Source organism: Gracilinanus agilis, chromosome 5 (genome assembly GCF_016433145.1).
Source record: "Gracilinanus agilis isolate LMUSP501 chromosome 5, AgileGrace, whole genome shotgun sequence".
Classification (NCBI taxonomy): domain Eukaryota; kingdom Metazoa; phylum Chordata; class Mammalia; order Didelphimorphia; family Didelphidae; genus Gracilinanus; species Gracilinanus agilis.
In genome coordinates, this window is record NC_058134.1 from 252,729,358 (window position 1) to 252,753,441 (window position 24,084).

Below are 24,084 nucleotides of genomic sequence, written 5' to 3' on the forward strand. Positions count from 1 at the left end.
AAGCCCCATAAAACTGAGAATGAAATGATGATGGTAAGAGTGAAAAGAGCTTAAAATTTATATGCTTATCACATATTATCTCAATTTGAGCTTCTTGTATTCCCATGAGGTAGTTACTATTATTTTTAGAAACTATTTTATAAGGATAAGCAAACTGAGTATCAGAAAGGTTAAATAACTTGTCTTTGTCCCAACAGCTAGAAAAGGTTGAAGGTGAGATTCAAATCTTGTTTTTGCTGCGTTTCCAGTCTTCTTCCTGACTTGCTTTTCATTTTAAAATTTATTTCTGAGCCTGTGTATAAAATTTTTCTAGCCCAGATCTCTTTCACACATATCTAGTATCCCTAGTCAGCAAACTTCAATATGCATCTCCTGTTAATCTAAATTGTAATTGCATATGCAGGCACATCTGCCTGCTGTCACCCGTGTATGATTTACTCATTCCTCTTTTCAGGTCTCTTTCTACCTAAAATCGCCTCCCTTTTCCTCCCTAACAAAATGTGTTCCTTCCTTTTTTAGCAGAATTCTACTGAAAATTCTCCTCTTCTGGAAAAGCTTTATAGTCTTAACTTCGCCCGCCTCCTTTCGCTCAATTTATAGTTAACCCTGGTGCTTTTCATAGATGTCTATCGCTAACCTAATTAACAAGTTTTTAGGACATGGAGGCCCCAGGAGAATTACTTTTTAAAATTCCTGCATCAGAACTTATAGTAAAAATCATGGGCAACCTCTACATTTTAATTGACTGAATAGATCTTTAATTCAAATACATAAGCAACTGTGCACAGGCAAAAGGTAGAGGATAAGAGAAAAAGGGAGCTTTGTGGGTGTGGAAATACTGCTGGACTTCTCTACTAGTTGTATAAATAAGGGAACTTATGATACTTCTCCTGGGTTCGATTTAAAATTAAAGGGCAGCGAGGTGGCACAGTGGACAGACACTTCCTACTGCCCAGACTTAACCCTGATTGCTCAGCCCTTGCCCATCTGTCTTAGAGTTGTTACTAAGACAGACAGCAAGGGTCTTTTAAAAAATTTCATAAAAATGACCATCATGCCCTCCATAGCCTGATGGCCAGGTTAGTTCTTCATCATGGTTCTCCTAGATTTTTAAGGAGGTTTGGAATGTCTAGCCTTCCTGTCAGTGACTCCGGCCCCACAGGATTGTTTTTCTCCAATTGTAGGAGAGTCTTCTGCACCCCAGTTCCATTTATTATTATAGTCTCTCCATAAATGCAGATCACAACTAAGTCTGATTTTTCTTTTCTTTCCAAACTTTCCTTCTGTCTCTCTTATCAATCTTCCAACTTTTTCCCAGTTTTTCAATTGATCAATAAACATTTATTAAGAAAGCCTTATATGCTATACCTTGGAGAAACAAACATAGATATAAAAAAACCTTCACACTTCAAGAAATTTACATTTTATCAGAAAATATAATATGTATGTATGTGCATATATGTATGTGCAGGTGTACATTTTATCAATTTATAGGTGCACATTCACATACATGCTTGCACGTGGAGATGTGTGTATGTATAATCATGTACAAAATATAAAACACGTAAATCTATGGTAAATTGTGGGGCATGAAAGAAGAAACTAGTAACTAGGAAGTTCATGAAAGATTTCATAAATTCCAGTGCCTGTCTGGTACATGGCAAATGTTTATTAAGTACTTGTTCCTTCACTGATTGATCTAAAAAGAGCCCTTGAATTGAGTTTTGGAAGAAATCAAGGAATCTTCTTTCCCTACTAACATGGTCAAGTTTCTTCTACTTAAAAGAAAAAAAAGAAACCCTTTGACTCTATGGTCCTCTCAAGTTAGAACAAGAATCCTACATCCCCACTTCTCTATGTTATTTTCCTAAACACCTTCTCTCCCCATCACTGTTCTTCCCAATTTGGCATTCACTCTACCCTAACTCTCAAACTCTACAAGGTTACCAATGAACATCTAATTGCCAAATCCACTGTTCTATATATTCCTTCTTGACCTCTGCCACATTTGACACTATTGATGGGCCATCTGTTTTTTTAACATTGTTTTCTTGCTTGGCTTCCATGACATTGACTTTACATGGTTCTCTTCATAGTTCTTCTGACTATTTCTACTTTGCCTCTGTAAGTATTCTTTTCCTCATTGCCATTCCCTATCCCATACTCCCAAAGAGCCTTTCCCTACACTTTTCTCCTGGGTCTTTTTATTTTCTTTTTCTTAACAATTTTCAACATTTAATGGTTTTAGCCATCTCACTTATGCTGAGAACTTCCAAATCTAGATATTTATCCTAATCCCTTGAACTCTGAACCATTATTTTTATTAGTAAATAGAACATCTCTACACAGATTTTCTATCAGCCCTTGAAAACGAACATGAGCAAAAGTGAAGTTATAATTTCCCCCTTAAATCTTGACATCTTTATGACTTTCCTATTTATGATTTCTATAGTTATTTAGGACGTTCTTCGCAAGACATCACTAAGCACTATCTTGTAACTCCAATGTACTTTTCTTTTAATATTGTTTATTAAAGTTATCTGGTACTTATGTCTTATTCGCCATCTCCCACCCAAAACACACACACACACACACACACACACACACACACACACACACAGAGCTCCAAGAAAATGGACCATCTCATTTGAACTTAACATCTTCCCCAGTGCCCAACAGATTGCTTTTTGAAAATTGAATTTTAAAATTTCTATTAAGGGTACCATCATCCTACCAAACATCCACCTCCAAATCAGTCATTTTTTCACATCTTAGTCACTTACCTTCATATGTAATGTGGCAAACTTTTCCTAACTGTACCTTTCGCATTTATTCCCTCCTTTTCATTCCCATTTCAACCTCTCCAGTTTAGATACTCATTACACCCCATGTGGATTATTGTACAATTAACTTCTCACTGTCTCTCTTTCTTCAGTTTCTCTCCAACATAAATTTATCACACATAGCTGCTAAATATTTCTTCCTAATCAATTGAACTCTTCACATGACTCCAATCACTTGACAAGCACTTATTAAGTGCCTTCTATGTGCTACATGCTGTGCTGGTCTTAAAAGCTAAAATTAGAAAGAATTAAATCAAGACCTCAAATTCTAATGGGGGGGGGCAATAATATGGTCAAGTGTATACAGAATAAGATTCTAGGTAGTAAAGACTAGATACTTTGGAAGATAAGGCATTAATTATTAGAAACATTCAAAAAGGATTCATACCAAAAGTGACACTTGAGCAGCAGATGAATCTTGAAGAAAAAGAGGGATCTTAGAGGTGGAAGTAAAACTGAAAAGGCTTCAGTGGTTCCCAACTTTTAATGGAATAAATTCCCAATTCTGTAGCTTGCTCCTTAATGTTATTTGCAATATGATTTCACCTTGGTTTTTTTCCACCTTCATTTCATTGTACTCCTCCCCAACCCACCCCCACAGGTTTTGTGTTCTATCCAAACTAGTCTAATTGCCATTCTTCAAACAGATCTTAAGTATTTTTTGTCTCTATGACTTTAGACACAGTTTTCCCTAAATGTTCTCCATATCTCTGCAATTTGAAAACCTTCACTTCTATCATGACTAACATCAAATGACTTCCCTCTGAAGCCTGCAAACCAAAACTGCACTGTAAATCCTTTCCTATGAATTCTTACAGAGCCTTGCTTTGACTTTTAGAACATAAATACCCTCATATTTTGAGTACTTACAACTGAATAGGTTTTCTTCCCCTCTCTATCACCTTCCCACAACTAGTACCTTTGATGTGAAGACTTGCTTAGACCTTTTCAGGGCTGCTTTCTTCCTCTGTTGTTCACCTGCCAGTCACCTCTTACTTGTGGCTTCAAGAAGCTACATGTGCAGCAGCCACCCTCTGGTCAACTTTTTTGGCAGGCAGGCTAAACCAGGTTGAGGGTAACCAACAAGATTTAAATACATATGTAAGTTAGAGGAGTATATAACCCAAGCACGCAATGTAATGAGCAGGTGGGTAAGAACAATTTGATCCAATGGTCATTGTGGGAGCAGGCACTGTAGAGTGCTTAGAGCTTGGTCAAATGCTGAAGAAGCCATGGTCATCCAATGCATCCTGGACCATCAATCATTAGTTATCCTAATTTTTGTCTTGCCACTGGACTTCAGTGACTTTGGAAGAGTGTGAGGCTAATTACTTTTTAGCACTCACTTAAATCCAATTCATGTGCAAATCAGAAGATATCACTTAGTGATACTATTTTGATTCTCTTTGAGTATGAAGGCAATAGCTAGCTAACCAATCACCTTTACCCCCCAAAATTGAAAAAAGCCTTTTGGATGCGACTATATCATAGAATTACAGCTTTTCAATTGTTATCACTTTGTAAAATCCAAGAATTTTAAAAATGAAGAGACTGAGGGCCAGAGAGGCTGGAATTAGTCCAAAGCCTGATAAAGAGTGAGACAGAGCTGGGATTTGAACAGAGACCTTCTTTAGCATTCCCAGTACACTTAATTCTAAATCATGCTGTCTTTGTTGTTGAATGCCCCAAAGAGGTGAATAAAGCACATTGCCCAGAGTAGGAAATCAATAAAAGTGGAATAGAATTAGATTGGATTCCACTTGCATGAGACTGCAGGTGCATTTTCATTACAGCAGGTCAACATTTTAAAAGAAAAACAGTGGAGTAATTTCATTGTGATGGGATCCAGAGCATAAGTGTAACAGCCCATAATATAACTGAACCTTTCTACTCCTTCCTCCTCTTTTTTCGAAGTTGCTGTTTTCAGTGAAGTTATAGCTTCCTATTTTAGCTCTTCCAAATGACACTGAGAACAGAGCTATTTCTTTGACATGTGAATCCATACTTTATTTATAGAAACAGCCTGCAGTGAAAAACCAAATCTCTCACATGGATCATTGAATCAGAAAGAAAATAAAGTCAGATAGGATGTTGTCTAGTGTCCATATAGATGACAGCCCTAGGATTGGTGAGTGCTGATATCCTGTTTGTTTTTGAGCAAGAGAAAGAGATGTCTGGTCCTTCTGCAAAATGTATTTCTTGCTAGAATTATGGGGGGGGGGAATCTCTTAAACTAGAAGATCAGATGTTAAATTTATTTTTTCAACCATAAGACTAATTTAGTAACACCAATATTCTTTATAAATTAAAGAAGACATTATTAACAAGAGTAAGCCCTCTGAAAGAAGCAAACAAAGTTGCTGCTAATATTTTTTAAGAAGTAGAAAAAATCCAAGAAGCACATATAATATAATAGAAAGAAAATCTATAGTTGGAAGACTCAGGTTTGAATCTTGGTCCTATTCCTTACTCGCTAAGTTATGTTGGTCAATTCATTGATCTCACTGACTTAGGTCTCCTTATCCATTAAATAAAGTATAGATGAGCTGTCTATGGTCTCATCCAGTTCTCAAGTCTATGAATGCTTGATGGTATTAATACAATGTGACTATATAGTTATGTAGTATACTTTCCTGGGATCCTATACATTATTAAGCAATTAACACTCAGCATATAAATGATTCAAATTTTGACTATAAGGGAATGTGTTCAGTACCCAGAGGAAAGTGGTGCTTGGATTATGAGGACAACCAGAATTTGGTTTCAGGATACTTGCTCCTTTTAAAGAGTGCCATAAGCTTGGAAATGAAGGTCTCTCATTATAGGAATAATGTCTGGACCATATTTCATTTCTATGGTGAATTCCAGATAAGAAAACTCCTAATAATATCTATGAGAATTACTTAGATCAGAGTTGTCAGACTCAAAGTCTGCAACCTACACAAGACCTGCAGCATTCCAGAATGCTACCAGATTAAAATGTAATTGAGAAATGTTTATTGATTAAACCAGATTAAAATGTAATTGAGAAATGTTTATTGAGATAAATAAAAATATATTACAACATAGATAATGTTGATTTTTTTATTTGTTTTCTAGGTCAATATGTAGCCTCCAGAATCTGTTTCTATTTGATATACCGCTGGGCTAGAAAATTCAGAAGTTAAGTGACTTGCCCAAAGTCATTCAGTCAGAATATAGAAGAGACAGGGCTTGAATCCAGGAAGCTAGTTCATTCAAAGGTTGAAGAAAGCTGGAGCTAGAGGGAAAACTGAGATCAAATCCAGTCTTAGACATTTATTAGTCCTATAATCCTAAACAAGTCACTTCACCTCTGGTCACCTCAGTTTCTTCAACTGTAAAATAGGGACAATAATAATACAAGGATTATTATGAGGACCAAATGAGATAATATTTGTAAAATGCTTCACACCCTGTCTAGCACCTCCTCCCTCTCTCTCTCTGTCTCTGTCTCTCTCTGTCTCTCTCTCTCTCTCTCTCTCTCTCTCTCTCTCTCTCTCTCTCTCTCTCTCTCTCTCTCTCTCTCAATTTACAATATATATCATAGTAGGTAGTTTACAATGCTTTTCCTTCTTTTTGGCTCTGTGGTCAGCTCTCTTTCCACTATCACTGAGATGTCAAAACATACTATCAACAGGTAGAAACATTCAAAAGTACACTAATAAAAAGTTAATATGTAAATGGAAAATATTTAACAAGATAAGTAAAATTATAGGAGAATATAGATAAAAGATAACATTCTCAGACTCCATCTGAAGTATTTTATTCAGTTCTAGTAGGTCATTTTAAGAAAGGCATTGATAACTTGGACAGCCTCCCAAAGAGGGCACACAGGATAGTTAAGGGTATCGAGTTATTGCCATATGAAGATTAATAGAAGGAAATAGAGATTTTTCACCTAGATTCAACTGAAAAAGCTGACATGAAAATGAGGGATTAGACTTTTTTAGTCTTTTTTGGTCCCAGTGGGGAGAGTCATGGATCATAAGTTCAAAGATGCAAATTTATATTTAAGGGGGTGGGGGGGAAGGTGCCAAAAGTGGAATGGGTTGCAATGAAGGCAATGTATTACCCTTACTTAGGGGTCTTCCAAAAAAAGGTCACAGAACTATTTGTCATGTAGTTTATACTGGGAATTCTTGCTAGACTAAATAGTCCTGAGGTCTCTTCCAACTCTGCAATTCTGTAATTCTTTAATTCTAATTTGGGGAGTTTAGTAGAAGAAATAAAATTAGATTTGCTTGCTTAGTGGGAAAAACAATTAGAAGATGTCAGCTTTCTCTATTTTCATAATAGAGCACAATATCTAATGTAAATTTTGCAAGATTTCCTATTATTTTGGTTTATCCATGCCTGTCTCCTTTTGATTGTGAAGTTGACTGTGTAATTTAGCGCTTTCTTTGATGGCTAAGTAGAAAACTAAAAGCTGTTTTTAGAAACATATGTAAAAGCAAGAAAAATCAAATATATACATATATATGTAACTAATCAAATAGGTCATTTATAATGATGAAATTTTTTAAAAAAATTTAAGTGTGATTAAATTTATTGAGATTTTATTACTCTCCCCAAGAAATGAATGGAAGAGATATTACTACAGTGAGGCAGAAAATTCTTGATTAAATGAAGGAGTTAATGATAAAATATAATTATATATGTGTGTATGTATGTATATACACACATATACACACAGGTAATGGAAGGTATCTGACCCAAACAAAAGCAAGAATAGGAAAGAAAATTGTTAATTAGTAGAAAAGCTTTCTTTCTCAAGTCTGACAGTGAACAATATGATATCTAAGCTCTCTGTGGAATTCATACAAATATATAAAACTAAAAGCTAATCCTCAGTACATAACTGGTCAAAAGATATGAGTAATATTTTTCTTTTTTTAAATATTGTTTATTTTAAACTTTTTTCTTAATTTTAGCCTTAGATTCTCTCTTGTCCTGCAGTCCCTTGCTCCTCCACTGAGAAGGCAAGTAATGGGATATCAAGTATACATAGGAAATCAAGCAAAACATATTTCCTGTTTTTGCTGTTACTAAAAAAGCAAGAAAAATAACAAAATTGAGAAAATTATACTTTGCTTTGCACTCTGAGTTTGTCAGTTCTCTCTCTAGAGATGGATAACATTTTTCATCATGAATCCTTTGGAACTGTGGTAGGTGACTGTATTGATCAGAATAGCTAAGTCTAATGACAGTTGAATAAGTATATAGCAATTACAACACATCAGGCATTCTGGGAACTGATTTTATAAGTATCATCAAATTTGGTCCTCTCAACAGCCCTTTGAGGTAGGTACTATCATTATCCCCATTGTATGGTTGAAGAAACTGCGGTAATCAGAGGTATAGTGACTTACCGACAGTCATACAACAGCCAGTTGACTTCAGGTCTTTGTTACTCCATTCTCAGTACTTTATCTACCGTACACCAGCTACCTCTATAGGAATAGGTTTCAGTGGGTGACTAACATGAAAACAAAAGAAGTCACTATAATATTTTAAATTTTTCTGTGTGTGTGCCTAGAGCATATGAAAATATTGTTTTTAGGTAAGTGGCTAGACCAGCTCATTGAAGGACTTGGATCTGTGGCCTTTCTTCATCATACCATTTAGATTTGCATTTAGCTTTTGTTCAAAAGGTCGTTCTGTTTCTGAGTGCTAGAAGCCAGATTCATTTTCTGTTACTAATGCTTTACAGTAGTGGACAGCTGTATTATTGTATTTGCAAATGTGCTCCATTGTTTCTTCAGAGGGTTGTGGGCTATGGTGTTACCGTTGACATGGGATGAATCCAAAAGGAGGGGCAGCAAATCTTTTTTTTTTTTTTTTTTTTTTTTTTTTTTAAACCCTTAACTTTTGGTGTATTGTCTCATAGGTGGAAGAGTGGTAAGGGTGGGCAATGGGGGTCAAGTGACTTGCCCAGGGTCACACAGCCACTTGGCTGAGGCCGGATTTGAACCTAGGACCTCCTGTCTCTAGGCGTGACTCTCAATCCACTGAGCTACCCAGCTGCCCGGGGCAGCAAATCTTAAATGAGCTCGTATTTATTTTTTGAAAATTGGAGAGTTCACTTTATTCCTTAGTCAATCAAATAACTTCCATCACCACACACATTTTATTTTTATATTGAAACATATATTCTTTAAAAGTTTTGTTTTTAATGGAATTTATTCCCAGATATCTAAACCCTTCCATCCCCTCCCCACACCACAGAAAGCATCACCCAACAAAAACCTGTGTATTTATAAATTATTTCTCTCGCGTTTCTGTTTGTCATTTCTTTCTCTGGAGGTGGACATTCACAAGACATTCTTCAAATGTTAATCCTGCAGCTATATAGAATGTTCTCTTGGTTCATTTCACTCTTCATTATTTCAATTAGCATTTTTCCAAATTCTTTTAAAAAAAATTAACCTGCTCATTATTTTTCTTAATGGCACAGTAGAATCCCGTCACAATCATGTACCACAATTTGTTCAGCCATTCCCCAATTCTCATTTTGGACTTTTGTCTTTACATCACCTAAATTTCCTCCTACATCTCTCCTGCTGCCACCTAACTCTCTCTTAATGACTACAGTATATGCCATGTTTATTGTCCTTAGGCGATGGCCCAAAAAGAAGACATGGAAGAAAGAATCACCACTCTTGAGAAGCGTTATTTAAGTGCGCAGAGAGAATCCACCTCCATCCATGACATGAATGATAAACTAGAAAATGAGCTGGCAAATAAGGAGGCCATCCTACGTCAGGTTCAGTATCTATGTCAAAGTTCTATTCAGGAATGTCTGTGACGTCTCACCATTCTGGAAGGATACAGGTTAATCTAAATTAGCTCTGGTGATAGGTTGCTATGAAATTAGATCGCCCTTTGCCATAGAAGATGAGACAGAATGGAATGACCTGAGAATTGTTCCATGTGTTGTTTTTGTTTTTTTTTCCATTAAGGTATAATAAAGATCCTTTAAAATGACAATGTTATTTATCATGTTACAGCAATGCATAGCCGTTTACAGTAGCAAAGGTTTTTTTTTTTTCTTCTTTTTTTCCCTCTTATATTGTGCTTTGTTACTTGGTAACACCCTCTATAAAAGGCTGGGTAAGAACTTTGCCTCTTGTATGGGCATGTTAATTTTCCGTAAAAGCAAATATGGATAGTTTGTTAAAACCGAATTTCAGCTGTACGTGGCATGTAACTCCATAGCAGATACCAATGTAGCATCTTTTAAAGCATCTATCTCTTAGTGCTTGATTTCTTAATGTAATCTTCATCAGTTGTTGATGGTTCCCTCTGGTTTCAGATGGAAGAGAAGAACAGACAGTTACAGGAACGGCTTGAGTTGGCTGAGCAAAAGTTGCAGCAGACCATGAGGAAAGCTGAGACCTTACCAGAAGTAGAGGCTGAACTTGCTCAGAGAATTGCAGCTTTGACCAAGGTACGACACTCAGCAATCAATCCTGTTCAAAACCAGTAAAAACCCTGACTCACCATGCTGTTTTCCTTATTCTAAGATGATTTCAGATTGCTACTTCCAAGCACGATCATTGGGTATCAAAGTGTTGAAGATTATGTGCCTTGTTCATATTAGTGTTAATGATTATTATTGAAATGAATTGATCTCCCTCGTAATTTAACATGTTATAAGCCTCTATATTTTAATTTAATCATAAATTAAAAATGTAATTTGATTTAAGATTTTAGAGATAGATACACAGATATACATACTTGGATATGTATTTCCAACCTAAGACAATAATCCCTCGAAAATCATTTAGTAATCATAATTGCTTTTTTTATGATGCTCTTTGCATATCAGGAAAATCATAAATAAAACTGCAATATTTATCTTCACTTGTGTATGTGGCATATTGGATACAGTGACTTTGGAATTCACTCGTAAAGCAGTGTTAGTCATCAGACTTATTATTAAGGCAATCAGTTCCTTTCTGCAAGAAGACTGATCATACTTGCTAAATCATCACAGAAAATGATACAAGGATTGAGTGGTCCAAATGTGATTTCTTTAGGAGTGATTTCTCATATACTAAAGAAAGTCACAAGGATGTTGAAGATTGTCTAATGTAAAATTGTCACTGTATTTTTCAGCAGACGCTGCCTATTTAGGCTTTTAGAATCACTCTACTGCTAATAAAATCTATTACTACATCTTACTTCAAATATCAAGGAATCAACTTCAGAGAATACTTGTTTTATCTAGTTTTGTCACTTAAAAATCCTGATTTGATTGATGAGCACATTTTAAAATGCTAATTTTAAAATAGCCTGACTCTTAGTCAAAAAATTTAGCTAAATCTCCAGAGACACTGACACTGAGTTTAATGAATATCAAGTGACATGTTGAAAACATTGGTAGGGGCAGGTAGGTGACCCTTTCTAGCTATGTGACCCTGGGTCACACTTATATGACTTATAAGCTCATTAGTCTATTTAGTATATCAATTCTAAGATGCAAGGAAAAGTTTGAAAAAAAATTGGTAAAGAGGTTCCACCAAACAAGAATTGTTGAACTGAAGTATTTGAACTATTAAAGACGTTTTTGAAAACTTGAGAGCAATCTTCTATGCCAAAAAGAGCCCTAGAACTGGAGTGAAACATAGGTTCATGCCCTGTAATTATTATCATTTTTTGATTAACCCTTAGCCCTTGAATTAGTGGCATAGCTTCTTTGAACATCACTTTACTCCTCTGTAAAAGAAGATTAGTGATAGTTCTAATGCTTCATGAAATTTTTATAAAGATCAAAAGTTTTGTGTACATGTGAAGTTTTATGAATGTGTGTCTACTATAAAATTGAATTCGAAATACACATACATAATGGCTAACGTGCCATTTCAGGGCATACCACAGTGTCTTATGCACACAATGGGTTCTTCAACAAGTGCCTGTTGAAGTGAACTGAACGATGGATTTCAATCTTTCCTGCTTTTCTGTGTGAATTGATGAGAATTCAGTTAGGAAGGGATCCTCTCAAACAGCCATGGAATTTCTTCGTGTTTTCTTGACATTGCTAGCATATCAGTGGAATGTGAGGCACTATCCATCCCCTTTCCTTTATTCTTACTATATCACCAGCCCCTCCTTTTGTCCAGAAAAATTTCCTTACACTCCATCTCTTTTAAAATTGCCTTTCACTAATTTCTTGCAACCTGTGATTACCTACCATGGACTTCTTCATCACCCTTGGGGGATGCTCACAGTCAGTTCTCAGATAACAGATAGAAGAGTTAAAAAGCAGCAGTGACAACAAAAACAACTCTGACTGCTTCAGAACTTGAGAAATTAGTTGCCTATGTCTGGATCATTCACTCATTCCAAATCTGAAGCTAGACACATAAAGATGCTTTTGGTTAAGGAGGATGACTGAGTGTGAATGTGGATGAAGCAAAATAAGTCAATCACCATAGTGATAAAACAAATTCACATGTGAATGAACAGTTGGGAGCATTATATTTGCATATAAAGAATGCACTTATTAATTAGTCAGCAATTGTTCATTACAGGGCAATTAGTCATAAAGACAATTTTCTTCAACATCAATAATTATTTTTAATAATATTTTCTCCTTACAAATAAACATTTTCTATGACTAACTACTCTCCATGACAACCTCTTTTAAGCATATTAGCCACCATAACTGCAAATGGCCATCATATTCCTGTCATAGTCTTTAGAAACAATTTCTCTTTTCTTCTGAAACCAATAATAGATTCATCTTTGGGCCATTGATTTAAAGACATGAGACCTTTGAGGTACCTAGACCAACTCCCTCATTTGAGAGTTGAAACTGAAGTTGAGAGTTTCAGTGATTTGTCCAGTGTCATATAGCTAATAAGTGTCAGAGGCTGGAATTGATAGGTAGTACTCTAGATTCCAGATCCAGCTCTCTAAACACTGATCCATGACTGAAGTAATATATGTAATTTTTTTGAAAAACATCCTATGTAAATATCATGAATAATTTCTATGACCTGTTATGAAATCCTTTATAATTTCACAAATTAATAGCTGATATTCACATAACATTTTAAGATTTGCAAAATACTTTTTGTTATCACCAGCATAATGCAATGAAAAGAATAATGGATTTGAAATCAAAGGATCTGGGTTAAAATTCTACAATGACCCCTTATTCACTTTTTTCAAGGAACTGAACATTTCAGACCTTCGGTTTGCTCATCTGTAAAATGATAAAAATTGAGCTAGATAACCTCTAAAGACCCTTCCAATTCTAAATCTAGGTTTACAACCTAGAAGATAACTTTATTCCCATTTTCATTCTATTTATACCCCAAAGAATCTGGTTTTTGTTGAACTATATTCATTTTAAAAGACACTTTTTTTTCCTGAAATTAAGATCTTTGGCTACTTAGGTCATGTAGTGGATAGAGTGCTGGATTTGGAGGCAGTAAGTTTAAATTTCACCTCAGAAACTCACTAGCTACATAACTATGGATCACCCTATTTGCCTCCATTTCTTCATGTTGGAGAGGGAAATGGAAAACCATTAAAGCATCTTTGTCAAAAAATAAAATAAAATAACCTTGACAGAGTCGCAAAAAGTTGGACCCAATTGAAGCAAATGAACAACTGTGTCCTTGCTTCTGTTATATTTTCTTTCCTGCTTCTATTCTCCATCTTCTTTGCAAGGTCTACAAAAAAAGGCAGTTTAACAGAAGTGAAAATTGTTAAAATGAAATTCTGACAATATAATCAACAAGTGTTTCCAATAAAAAATCAGTTTACAATTTCTTTACCAAGAAATGTTCAGAAGGGGTCATTAAGAGTTGAACATGATTGAAAAATGACTGAACAACCATTATATGAAGTAACATTTTTGGAAGTAGAATGTAACAAGTACTCCTTACTTAATATGGTTTGCCTACTCTTTATGCTTAGAAATATATTGGGATTTGGCCCTGCTAAACCTGGATTATTAGATTTGTCAATGCTCACACACTTTGTAAGTGGCAGAGGGTAAGATTCAAACCCAGGATTCTCCTTTCCACAACTTCAAAGCTTTTTCCACTAAACAATGGTGTTTTTCAGCAAATTTCTCCCCTAATTAATCTTCCTTGGTTCTTAGTCTATTGTCTTTATGCTTTAATATTGTTATCTTGACCAAATTTCCAATATATTTCATTGACCTTTCATCATTTCTCTAGTCTCTTTTAAATATGTCCTTTTTCTTTTCTGCTTTAGCTCTTCCTCTTTACCTCTTTCTGTTTTCATTGCCGTTTCTATAAAACCTTTTCTCTGGTTTTTTTTATTCCTCTTCAAAGTGTAACTTCTAATAAATTTCTCCTTATATTTCCACATTAGAGTGGTGATGTTAATCCCAAACCCCCATTCTAATCCCAAATGCTATGTTGATCAGTAATCAACATATAAATAAATTGGCCCTATCTTGACACTTCTGTTGTTACTACAAGTCCTTATATAATACCTATTTTTGCGTGGGGAAATAAACCAATGATTTTTTTGGATATAATGCTAGACTTGAAGTCATGTGGAACTAAATTGTATTCCTGATTCTGGCACATATTAGCTAAGTGAGTGTGAGCAGTTTTCTTAAACTCTTGCTGTGCTAGACAGCTCTCTCAAACCATAACTTACAGAAGAATTGGTGATCTGCATCAGTAAACAGAATTTCTTCACCAGTTATTCCCTATTGCCATAAAATCACAGATCCTGTCCTCCAACTGGCACAAACACCTCCCTGCCCAAAATGGCCAGGACAATAGAAATCTAGAGAGAAAAGCAAAGTTTCTTCTCTTTAGGAGCCTGCAATCAAGAATAGATGGCATGTCCTATACACAAATCAGTAGGAATCATGATAAAAGGCAAAGAAGAAATCTTGACAGCAGATTTTGGGACAGTGAACATTGGTTTGGTAACAGAGTTGTGTTTGGTCTTTTTATTAAGTAAGCTGCAAAGGATTTCCTAAGACTACTTGTGATCAAGTCACTGTTTTTCTTGTGCAAATTGGCGTGTGTGTGTGTGTGTGTGTGTGTGTGTGTGTGTGTGTATTTGGTCTCTCCAATTTAAATTGTAAACACCATAAGGTAGATTATTTTGTGTTTTTTCTATGTATTTCGTAAGCTTAACACAGTACCCAGGTCATAGAACGTTTTCAAAAATGCTTTGTGACTTTTAAAAAAAATAAATATCTTTTTATATTTAGTGTTAAATAATACAGTTAGGTCCCAATTAGTGAAAATATCAAATCCTCCAAGTTTTCACATTATTGGAATTCACCCTGCATATTTGCATTGGCCTTCAACCAGTTACCATACTTACATAATTATAAATCTGAATACTCTGAATTTGAATATATGAACCCACTTCAGAGGATTCATTATTTGGCCTAAGGAGACCTTGTTATAATTCATTATAATTCTAAAAATTTGACCTATACATGTGGATACTCTTAAGAAGTACCCTTCTTGTCCCTTAGCTCCATTTTTTATAAGTTGATTTGATATGATTTTGTGAGATTAGGTGGGAAATAGTAAGATATCAAAGGCTTTTGAAAGGCTTTCGTTTTACCAAGAAAATTTCAAAAGCTGGAAGCCTTCATTCTTCCATTTTCCTTGGCATGATTATATTTCCTTCTAGGTATTTTTAGAACCATTAACATTCCCTTAACATGATGGTTTTACTGACTAAGAGACATTTTATATCTGTAGAACTGAAAATGCCACCCAAACTTCAATTCACTTACTTTATTCTTAATTAAAGTCTACATGAGGTACGGAAATCCTCTTATTCTGACAACGTGATGACAAATATATACTTCGTGACTTTGTAAATGTAGTAGGTTCACATATTTGGTTTTCTTGGAGAATTTTTTGGTTGGTTGTTTTATGTTTTTCTTTGTTATTTTTTTTAAGAAGGAAATGAGAAGCAGAGCAAAAATCTTGGAAACAGCAAATGTTGAGTTGCCTCTTACTTACCTATATCAATATTAAAATGCTAAGTGTTTATTCTGAAATGATTTTGTGCCTTGTGGAGGAAAGAGTCATTTGTGCTTGATATCATGTTAAATTAGGTTACTATCTCATTCCAAATCTTGCATTACATATTCATGTGTAGGGATATATGCTTTTGTTTGTACCTGTATGTTTCCCATTTTTAGGTCTGGATGGGAAAAGCTTGTTATTTAGATAAAATATTTACTGTTTACCTTTCTACTTAGTCTCTTTGGGTCCTCGAGCTATTTATAGTGGTTATTTCAGGAACAATGTTTATGAATATATTCATAGCCATAACATGTACATAACATACTAATAAAAATGCAGCTCTCAGTGGCATTCCATGTGTTGAACACATTGTATCTGTGGCAACCTAGCATTTCCCTCCAAAGTGATGGAACTCTCCGGATCCCTGGCAGAGAATAATGCATAAATGTGCTCTATTCTTTATCTTTTCACTTTAAGAATAGTTCTCACTCTGAGAGCAACCAAGTCAGGGCAGTATTTGGTTCCTGCATTATTCATTGGAGTGATTAAGTAGATTTTATGGACACGTTTCCCTGATGTCATTGCATCATTGTGTCCTGAGCAAAATGGAAACTGGACATCCTTTTTAAAGGAAAATTTTATATGTGGCATTAACCAGCGAACCAAAGATTACATTTCAAATGGACAGTGCATTCTCAAACTCTACTCATTTCATGAATTTTCCCAAGTATATTATTAAGTCAATTAAAAGATTTTTCATCCTTTATGATTATACTTTATAGCCTAGATTTTTTGTTTCATTTGGAAAAAATTAGAGGCTGTACTCAAAAAATAGGAATTTCTCTTGTAATTGGGTCACTTACTTTGCATCTTATACAACATTTGACCTCATTTTTTCCAATCCTATCCAAATGATTGGGGACTACTCCCCGCTAAGGACCCTATAACAGCCTCTGAGACATATTCTGGTGTTTGGTTTCCCATAATTTGAGCTATAACATGAGTCTATTAGAGTTGCTTTAATTCATTCTTTAGTAATCATATATCAGCCAATCATTACTAACCTTAAACCTCCACCTGTAGGTCAATAGCTTTCTTTAATTTTTTTAAGCATATCATTGTTTTCATTTCTGTACATCAACAGCATTGTGTCCACCAGATATCAGTGTAGTTCTCTCCACAAAATTCTGTCTATTAAAGTATTGGATTTGCAGTCACATTTTTCTTTTAAGCATTCTGTGCTGTGTTCTGTTCAGTGTGCCTTTAGTTCTGATTTTTTCAATTTTGTCCCTCTCCTTTTCCTTGACTTGTTAGTCTGATCCAACCTCCTCTACCTCATCTGATGATTATCAATATGTTATGGAAGCTAAACTACAAGAATTGATCTCCATACGTAGGAAGGTAGTCCTACTGGACTTTACTTTCTATTGCTAAATAGACTCCATCTGTTTTGTTTGGTTTCGTTTTTCTTGGGTTTGTTTTGTTTTCATTTATAAGTATTTTAATGATTTTCTTTTAGTTATTGATAATCAACCATCGTTCAGCTCAGTGCTTCAGGAGCTTAAAACTTTTCCGATGGCAGGTTTCTGTTCAAATTGCACAGTCTGCATGCTACATTTGGCTGATTTCATTGCTCATAAACAACTCCAATGTTTTGCTGATGCTTGGATGTAACAGGCCTTTGTAGCTGACACATTTCAAGCGATGCTGTTCAGCTGCCTGTTTTAAATAAAGTTTCAATTTTGAAAACTAAGTTTGCGGTTGGTAGTAGCTTGCTTTATGTTTTATTTCGATTTCCTTAGACAAAATGTTGGGAAAACATGGCATTTGGGGCCAACCCTTCCTCTTTCTTTACAGGCTGAAGAGAGACACGGTAACATCGAAGAGAGGATGAGGCATTTGGAAGGTCAGCTTGAAGAGAAGAACCAAGAACTCCAAAGAGTATGTGCAGTACAGATTCCTTTCCATCCCTCCCTCCTACCAGTTCTGGGTTTAATATCCCACAGTATACTCTTTATCCTTTGAAGGTTTTAATTAAATCACATTTGGCAGGCTATGGGCATCCTAATGAAAAAAGTTTTGACAGCTTCATCAACAGACAAGTTTAACCCACTTTGGGGACTCAATAAAAATGTTTTCAATTAATCTACCCAAATTTCAGCTTTAAATATAAACCAAAGAAAGATAGTTTTCATATTGAAGTTGAGAGCATTTATTATTGGATTTTTCCCCCTTCTTGAATTTAAGGCTAGGCAAAGAGAAAAAATGAACGAGGAACACAACAAAAGGTTATCAGACACTGTCGATCGACTTTTGACGGAATCCAATGAACGTCTGCAGCTTCACTTGAAAGAAAGAATGGCAGCCCTGGAGGAGAAGGTAAAACAAACGGAAAAGGGCATCTGTTTATCCCACTTAGGGATACACATCCAGATTATCATTGGCTCTCCTACTGGTGTGAAAATTAGGTGGTCCTAGTGATTTCTAGGATGCTGTCCAACCACTTTATTCCACCTATCTCATTGCAGAAATACTACTTGCTTGCCTCAAGTCTTTCCTTAATCTAATCCATCTACCATACATGTGCTCAACTTATTTTCCTTTCAATCCATCTACCATACATGTGCTCAAGTAATTTTCCTTAAGAATTTATGAAATCATATCTTTCCTGGTCTCAATAAACTCCCACAACTCCCTGTTTCCTCTAGAATAAAATATAAATGATTATTTGACCTTTTATGTCCTTCAAAATGCCTTTTCTTTCCGAGCTTATTATGTATAAATTATCTTCCTGTGGTCTCTGGTCTGTTAAAACCAGCCTCCTTGCTCTCCTTCACACAGAGTCCTTCATGTCCACTTTCCCTACATTTGCTGTGATGTCCCCACATGGCTGGAATGTTCCCCCCAAACCATTCCACCCTCATGGAATATCTTACTTCTTTGGGAGCTCAGCTCAACCATTATCTTCCTAATATCCTCCTTGGGAAGAGCGTACAAAAACTGCTGCTGCCCTGAGATGATTTCTTCAAGCTCAGCTTTTCAACTCCTACCCCACATTGGTGGGTTATTCCCAGAGAGTGGGTTACTACTATTTTCTAGGCTCAAGGGGACAAGTATTGCTAGTACTGTGGCTTATAAGTTCTTGTTGGCAGTCAGCCTTCTGAATTAACTTTCTACTGAATGTATTAACTGAGATGATATGATAAAAATAGTTGATTACAAAACCTTCTTTTCAAATCATGAAGAAGGTGAGAAGAGCACTTTACTACAAATAAATACAGGTCCTTGGGAAGAGTGTATTGAAACTTAAAGTATAGGATTAATGGGGTACATGTAAAGTTCTTACGGGGTATTCCAAAAGCCCTTTCACTGCCCTAAGACTTTTGGAACGTTTTTGATATATGGCAAAGGGATAATTTGGATCATTGATATTTTATTGATGAGGAGCCCCTTTTTGAGTTAATAGGCAGCCCTCTTTTCTGGTATTATGGGGTCATTCTCTCTGAAGCAGCCTCCTTCTTTGGATTAAAAGAAACCACATCCATTTTCCCACAGTGTTTCTTTACTTTTGACTGGATGTGCTACTTCCTAATGATCCAATATCTATAATCACATGCACGATCTGTATCTAGGAGATCCATTTTCACGGGATAAGTATTTAAACCCAGAGAAACAAAAACAGTAGAGACAGACAGAGAGACCAAGAAACAGAAACGCAGTATAGATGTACATAGATAGATGGATGGATATATAGAGAGAGATGGATAGATAGATAGACAGACAGACAGACAGACAGATTAAGCAGTCAAAGACAGACACAGATAAACCCAGACTGAAAAACTATGTTGACAATTCTACCTAGCTACTTGTTAAAACTTGAGCTTGGGCATCACTTCCCTCCCCTTTGCAATGGCCAAATAGACCTTTAAAATATATTTAATTGAAGAATTCATTTCAGTTGTTAAATTTTTTTTTATTTTCACTTATAGGATGTGATACAGCAGAGGACCACATTGGCTCTGGAGTCAGAAAACTCCCTGCTTTAAATTCTTCCTCTGGTGCTTTGACTTCTCTGACCTTGGGCATTTTGCATTGCCTCCCTGTGCCTTTCCTTCTTCATCTTTACATTGTGGGGGGTGCAAGGATGGACTAGATGACCTCCTTGCAGTTATAGATCTGTTATATGTGAACCTTCTGATCTGTATATCTGTCAACCTCCACCATTCCCAATGGTGATTTATTTTATCCATATTGAACTATATTCACTGAATTCGTTGCTAAATTAATTCCACTCTTTCCTTACTTCTTCTGTTCTCTAAAAGTGTTTTTTTTTTAAAGAAATTAGAAATATTTGGCAGCTAGGTAGAAAGAGAACCAGACAAAGAGATGGGATGTCCTGGCTTCAAATTTGGGCTTAGACACTTTCTAGTTGTGTTATCCTATGCAAGTCATTTAGCCCCAGTTGCCTAGCCCTTACCACTCTTCTGCCTTAGAATTAACAAAAAGTAAGATTGAAGGGGGCATCTGGATAGCTCAGTGGTTTGAGAGCCAGGCCTAAAGACAGGAGGTCTTAGGTTCAAATCTGGCCTCAGACACTTCCCAGCTGTGTGACTCTGGGCAAGTCACTTGACCCCCATTGCCTACCTTACCAATCTTCTGCCTTGGAGTCAATAAATACACAGTATTGACTCCAAGATGGAAGGTGAGGGTTTAAAAAAAAGTAAGATTGAAAAAAAATAAATTGGTACTACTACTACTCCTCCTACTACCACCAGTACTAATAGTAGTAGTAGTGGGGGGTAGGGGTGATAGCTAACATTTATATAGCATATATTATGTACCAGGCACTATGCTATGTCCTTTACAGTTACTGCCTCATTTGAACCTCATAAGAACCATGGGAGTATGGAGGTACAATTATTATCCCCATTTTATAGATGAGGAAACTGAGGCACAGAGGTGTTATGTGATTTATCCAAGGTTAGATGGCTAATGAGAATCTGAGGTAGGATTTGAACTCAAGACTTCTTGAATCCAGGACCAGTGCTCTCTATCTACTGTGCCACTAACAATGTCAATAGTTTAGAAAAGGCATTGCTTGCTCCCAGTTACACCCATGAGTTTATACCAATGATTTGTGTAATATTGTACAGTGCAATTTATTTTTGTCATTCTGAAATTTCCACTTGAACAAAGAACTTATCTTTTTACAAAAAATCTTTTGCAAATGTAATTTTTTTCATAGTGACTAAAGAGCAAGGGTAGGAGCCAGGAAAACTAAGTTGCAAGTAGCGTCCCCTCCTTCCCACCACCCCAACTGGCATATACTTGGTCTGTGAACTCAGACAAGTCACAAAACTTGTCCCTACCCTAGGCAATTCCATAAGACAATAAATTAGAAAAATTGGTGTTATCCTCAAGTGATTTTTTTTAAGAAAAGATTTTAGTTTGCTATATTAAAAAATTCATGGGCCTAAGCCCTATCTATCCATCCATCCGTCTGTCTGTCTGTGTCTATCATCTATCTGTTCATTTCTATCTCAATCTACCTATATTTATCTTTCCACCATTTTTATCTCTTCATATCTCCCTATCTCTGTTTCTAATTGTTTTTATTGTGCAGGTTTCATTTCAATAAAAATTTGGCAATTTGAGATTAGCCAGAGAATAGAAATTCTATTAGAAAAGTATAGTATGATGATTTCTCATTTCCTTAGGTATCAAAAATGTATTCACTTTCATTTCTAATTCCACATTCATTTTTATAGGAAACTTCAATGAATAAACATGAATGCTTCAGTTTTTGGTTCTGCTTAAGATGCATAGAAGACAGATTTATTTCTAGTAGAACATGTGGTCTGAATGAAACAAGCAGATTTTGTTATCTCTCCAAATTTTACAAGCTAAGCCACCAGAGTTTCAATTTTGCTTTCCTCAAATGTGAAAATGTCTGATTTAAGGAATCTATGGTTATGAAGAGAACTGTGAGTTAAAGTACTAAAAATGGACACTGGCTTTACATACATATTCTTATGCTGTTCAATTGATGTCACATTTGTTTTCCCCCTAGAATGTTTTAATTCAAGAATCTGAAAGTTTCAGAAAGAATCTCGAAGAGTCTTTGCATGATAAGGTAGTATGGAAAGCTTACATTTTGTCGCCTATATATCAATAATATTACATTTAAAAATATATGACTGAGATGAAATAAATTTAGTGAATTAGTAGTATTATACCAGCAAATGTTTGTTGAGCATATGGTTCATGAAAGTCTCTGTAAAAAAAGGTGTAATACCTAAAACATTCCTGCCCTCAAAAACTTTGCATTCTGGTTGAGAAAAGAGGATATGTACATATAGCAATCCATTGGTAGCATATTTCAGGCAGTAGTGGGGAAAGCAGGACCCTAGAAGAGATCTATGATAACAACTGGACCCTCAGGGTTGGGAATTTGGGGAATTGAGGAAGGGGGCAGCGATAGCATGTGACATGCCCAGAAGATATCTACTATAAAGAAAATGTACGATCCTTCCCCTTCCTTTTGACCTCCAATTATTCAGCTGAAAAATGAGGTTGAACTAGAAGACCTTTGAATTCCTTTATAGCTTTAAAACTATGAGTCTATGAACTTTAATTCTTACTTTACAGTAAAAGATAGTCTATTGCTTCCCTTCCCCCCAAAAGCATGGACCCAGGTACAAAACTTCAATGATAGGGATAGTTCTGCAATGCTGAATGTGACAGATAAAAAAAGAAATAATTGAGAAACTTGAGTAGAGAAAAGATAATTTTCTAGCTAGAGACAGAGCAATTGGAGGATGTAACACTTTCTTCCTGTTATAAAATTATAAAAATTTATTATCATCATCCAACTGTCTTGCCTCACAGTCATAAATAATATGCTTGACAAATGTCAGTTTTTAGGAGTAATGAACCAGATATTTGAATTATTAATTTGCAGATTGGTGTTATGGAATGTGCATATTTTATTGTCTGAGTAATATTTCTTTGATCTTTAGGAAAGATTAGCTGAAGAAATTGAAAAGCTGAGGTCAGAACTAGACCAGTTGAAAATAAGAACTGGCTCTTTGATTGAACCTACAATATCAAGGTAATTTCAAATTAAAAATTAATCTTGTTAATTACAAATTAACAACAAGATTTTTAATATATATATTTAAATTTATATATGTGTGTTTATGCATTTATGCATAAAATCTTGATGCCCTTCTGCTGCCTCCCCAGACCACACCACAAACACCGAAACACTGAGTTAATAAATGTCTATCTGTTTCATTTTCATCCTAATTATACCCATTACACTCCACCCAAAACTTAAAACTTTTACATTTTAAGGCATATTATTTTTTAAAAACCTTCCTAGACAAAATACCTCACACCTTTTTTTAATGGTCTTCTGTTCGGTAACCTTTGAAGCTGATTCAGAAATCTGTATGTCAAAATAAATAACTTCTTAGATGTGTAAGGGTTAAATTAGGAGTTTTGACAAAATAAGAGAGCAGCTTTTAATAATTTAAGTTTTAATGAGAATATAGTAGAGTTGTAAATTAATATCCCTTTAAGCCAGAGAAAACTTCTAGCAGCTTTTAACAATTAACAGTTTAGTTTAATTAAAATAGAGATAGTAAAAGAATGTAGTAAAATGAATATAGGAACGAGATAAAGAAAATTTCCTAATGTCTATACTAATTATCCTTTAACTACCTATAATTACTACCTAAAACTGCCTATACCTACCTATAACTAACAACCATCCCACAAAGTTTCAACCCAATCCAGCCCAATCAAAACCAACCTAATCCGTGTTTAATCCAATCCCAGTTAGGTCTGTCAATGAAGACCAGTCACCTTTGAATACATAAAAGGTCAAAAAAGCCCTTTAAAAGCTAAAGTCAAAAAGGATTTCTCTTTATAATTTTTACCCAAATCCAACAAACAGTCAGGTATAATATACTATAGAAAAGACAGTTTCCTTTTCAGTAGGTATAAAATAATTGTATTACTTGATCACTTTTTAAAGTAATTGTTTAAATCAAAGATATTTCTGTGTAAGTTGATATTAAAACATTTTCTTTCAAGCAGCAGTAATAACTTTCAGATCGTTATTTCTTCTCTGCACTTTCACATTTTACATTTTCATTGTCAACTCAAAGTAATCAAATGACTTTTATTGAAGTTTAGGTACAGAAAGTATACCCTGAGAAAAA

General features: G+C 35.2%; 1 protein-coding gene across 1 annotated transcript in view; it reads left to right on the forward strand.

The window, feature by feature from the left end:
* Positions 1–24,084, forward strand: part of PPFIA2 (PTPRF interacting protein alpha 2) — a 608,808-nt gene that overhangs the window by 482,644 nt on the left and 102,080 nt on the right. Inside the window, exons 8-13 of the mRNA XM_044679176.1 lie at positions 9,481–9,627; positions 10,177–10,311; positions 17,714–17,797; positions 18,104–18,235; positions 21,927–21,989; positions 22,876–22,967. Of these exons, the coding sequence (XP_044535111.1) occupies positions 9,481–9,627; positions 10,177–10,311; positions 17,714–17,797; positions 18,104–18,235; positions 21,927–21,989; positions 22,876–22,967 (653 nt within the window). The remainder of the gene's footprint in view (positions 1–9,480; positions 9,628–10,176; positions 10,312–17,713; positions 17,798–18,103; positions 18,236–21,926; positions 21,990–22,875; positions 22,968–24,084) is intronic.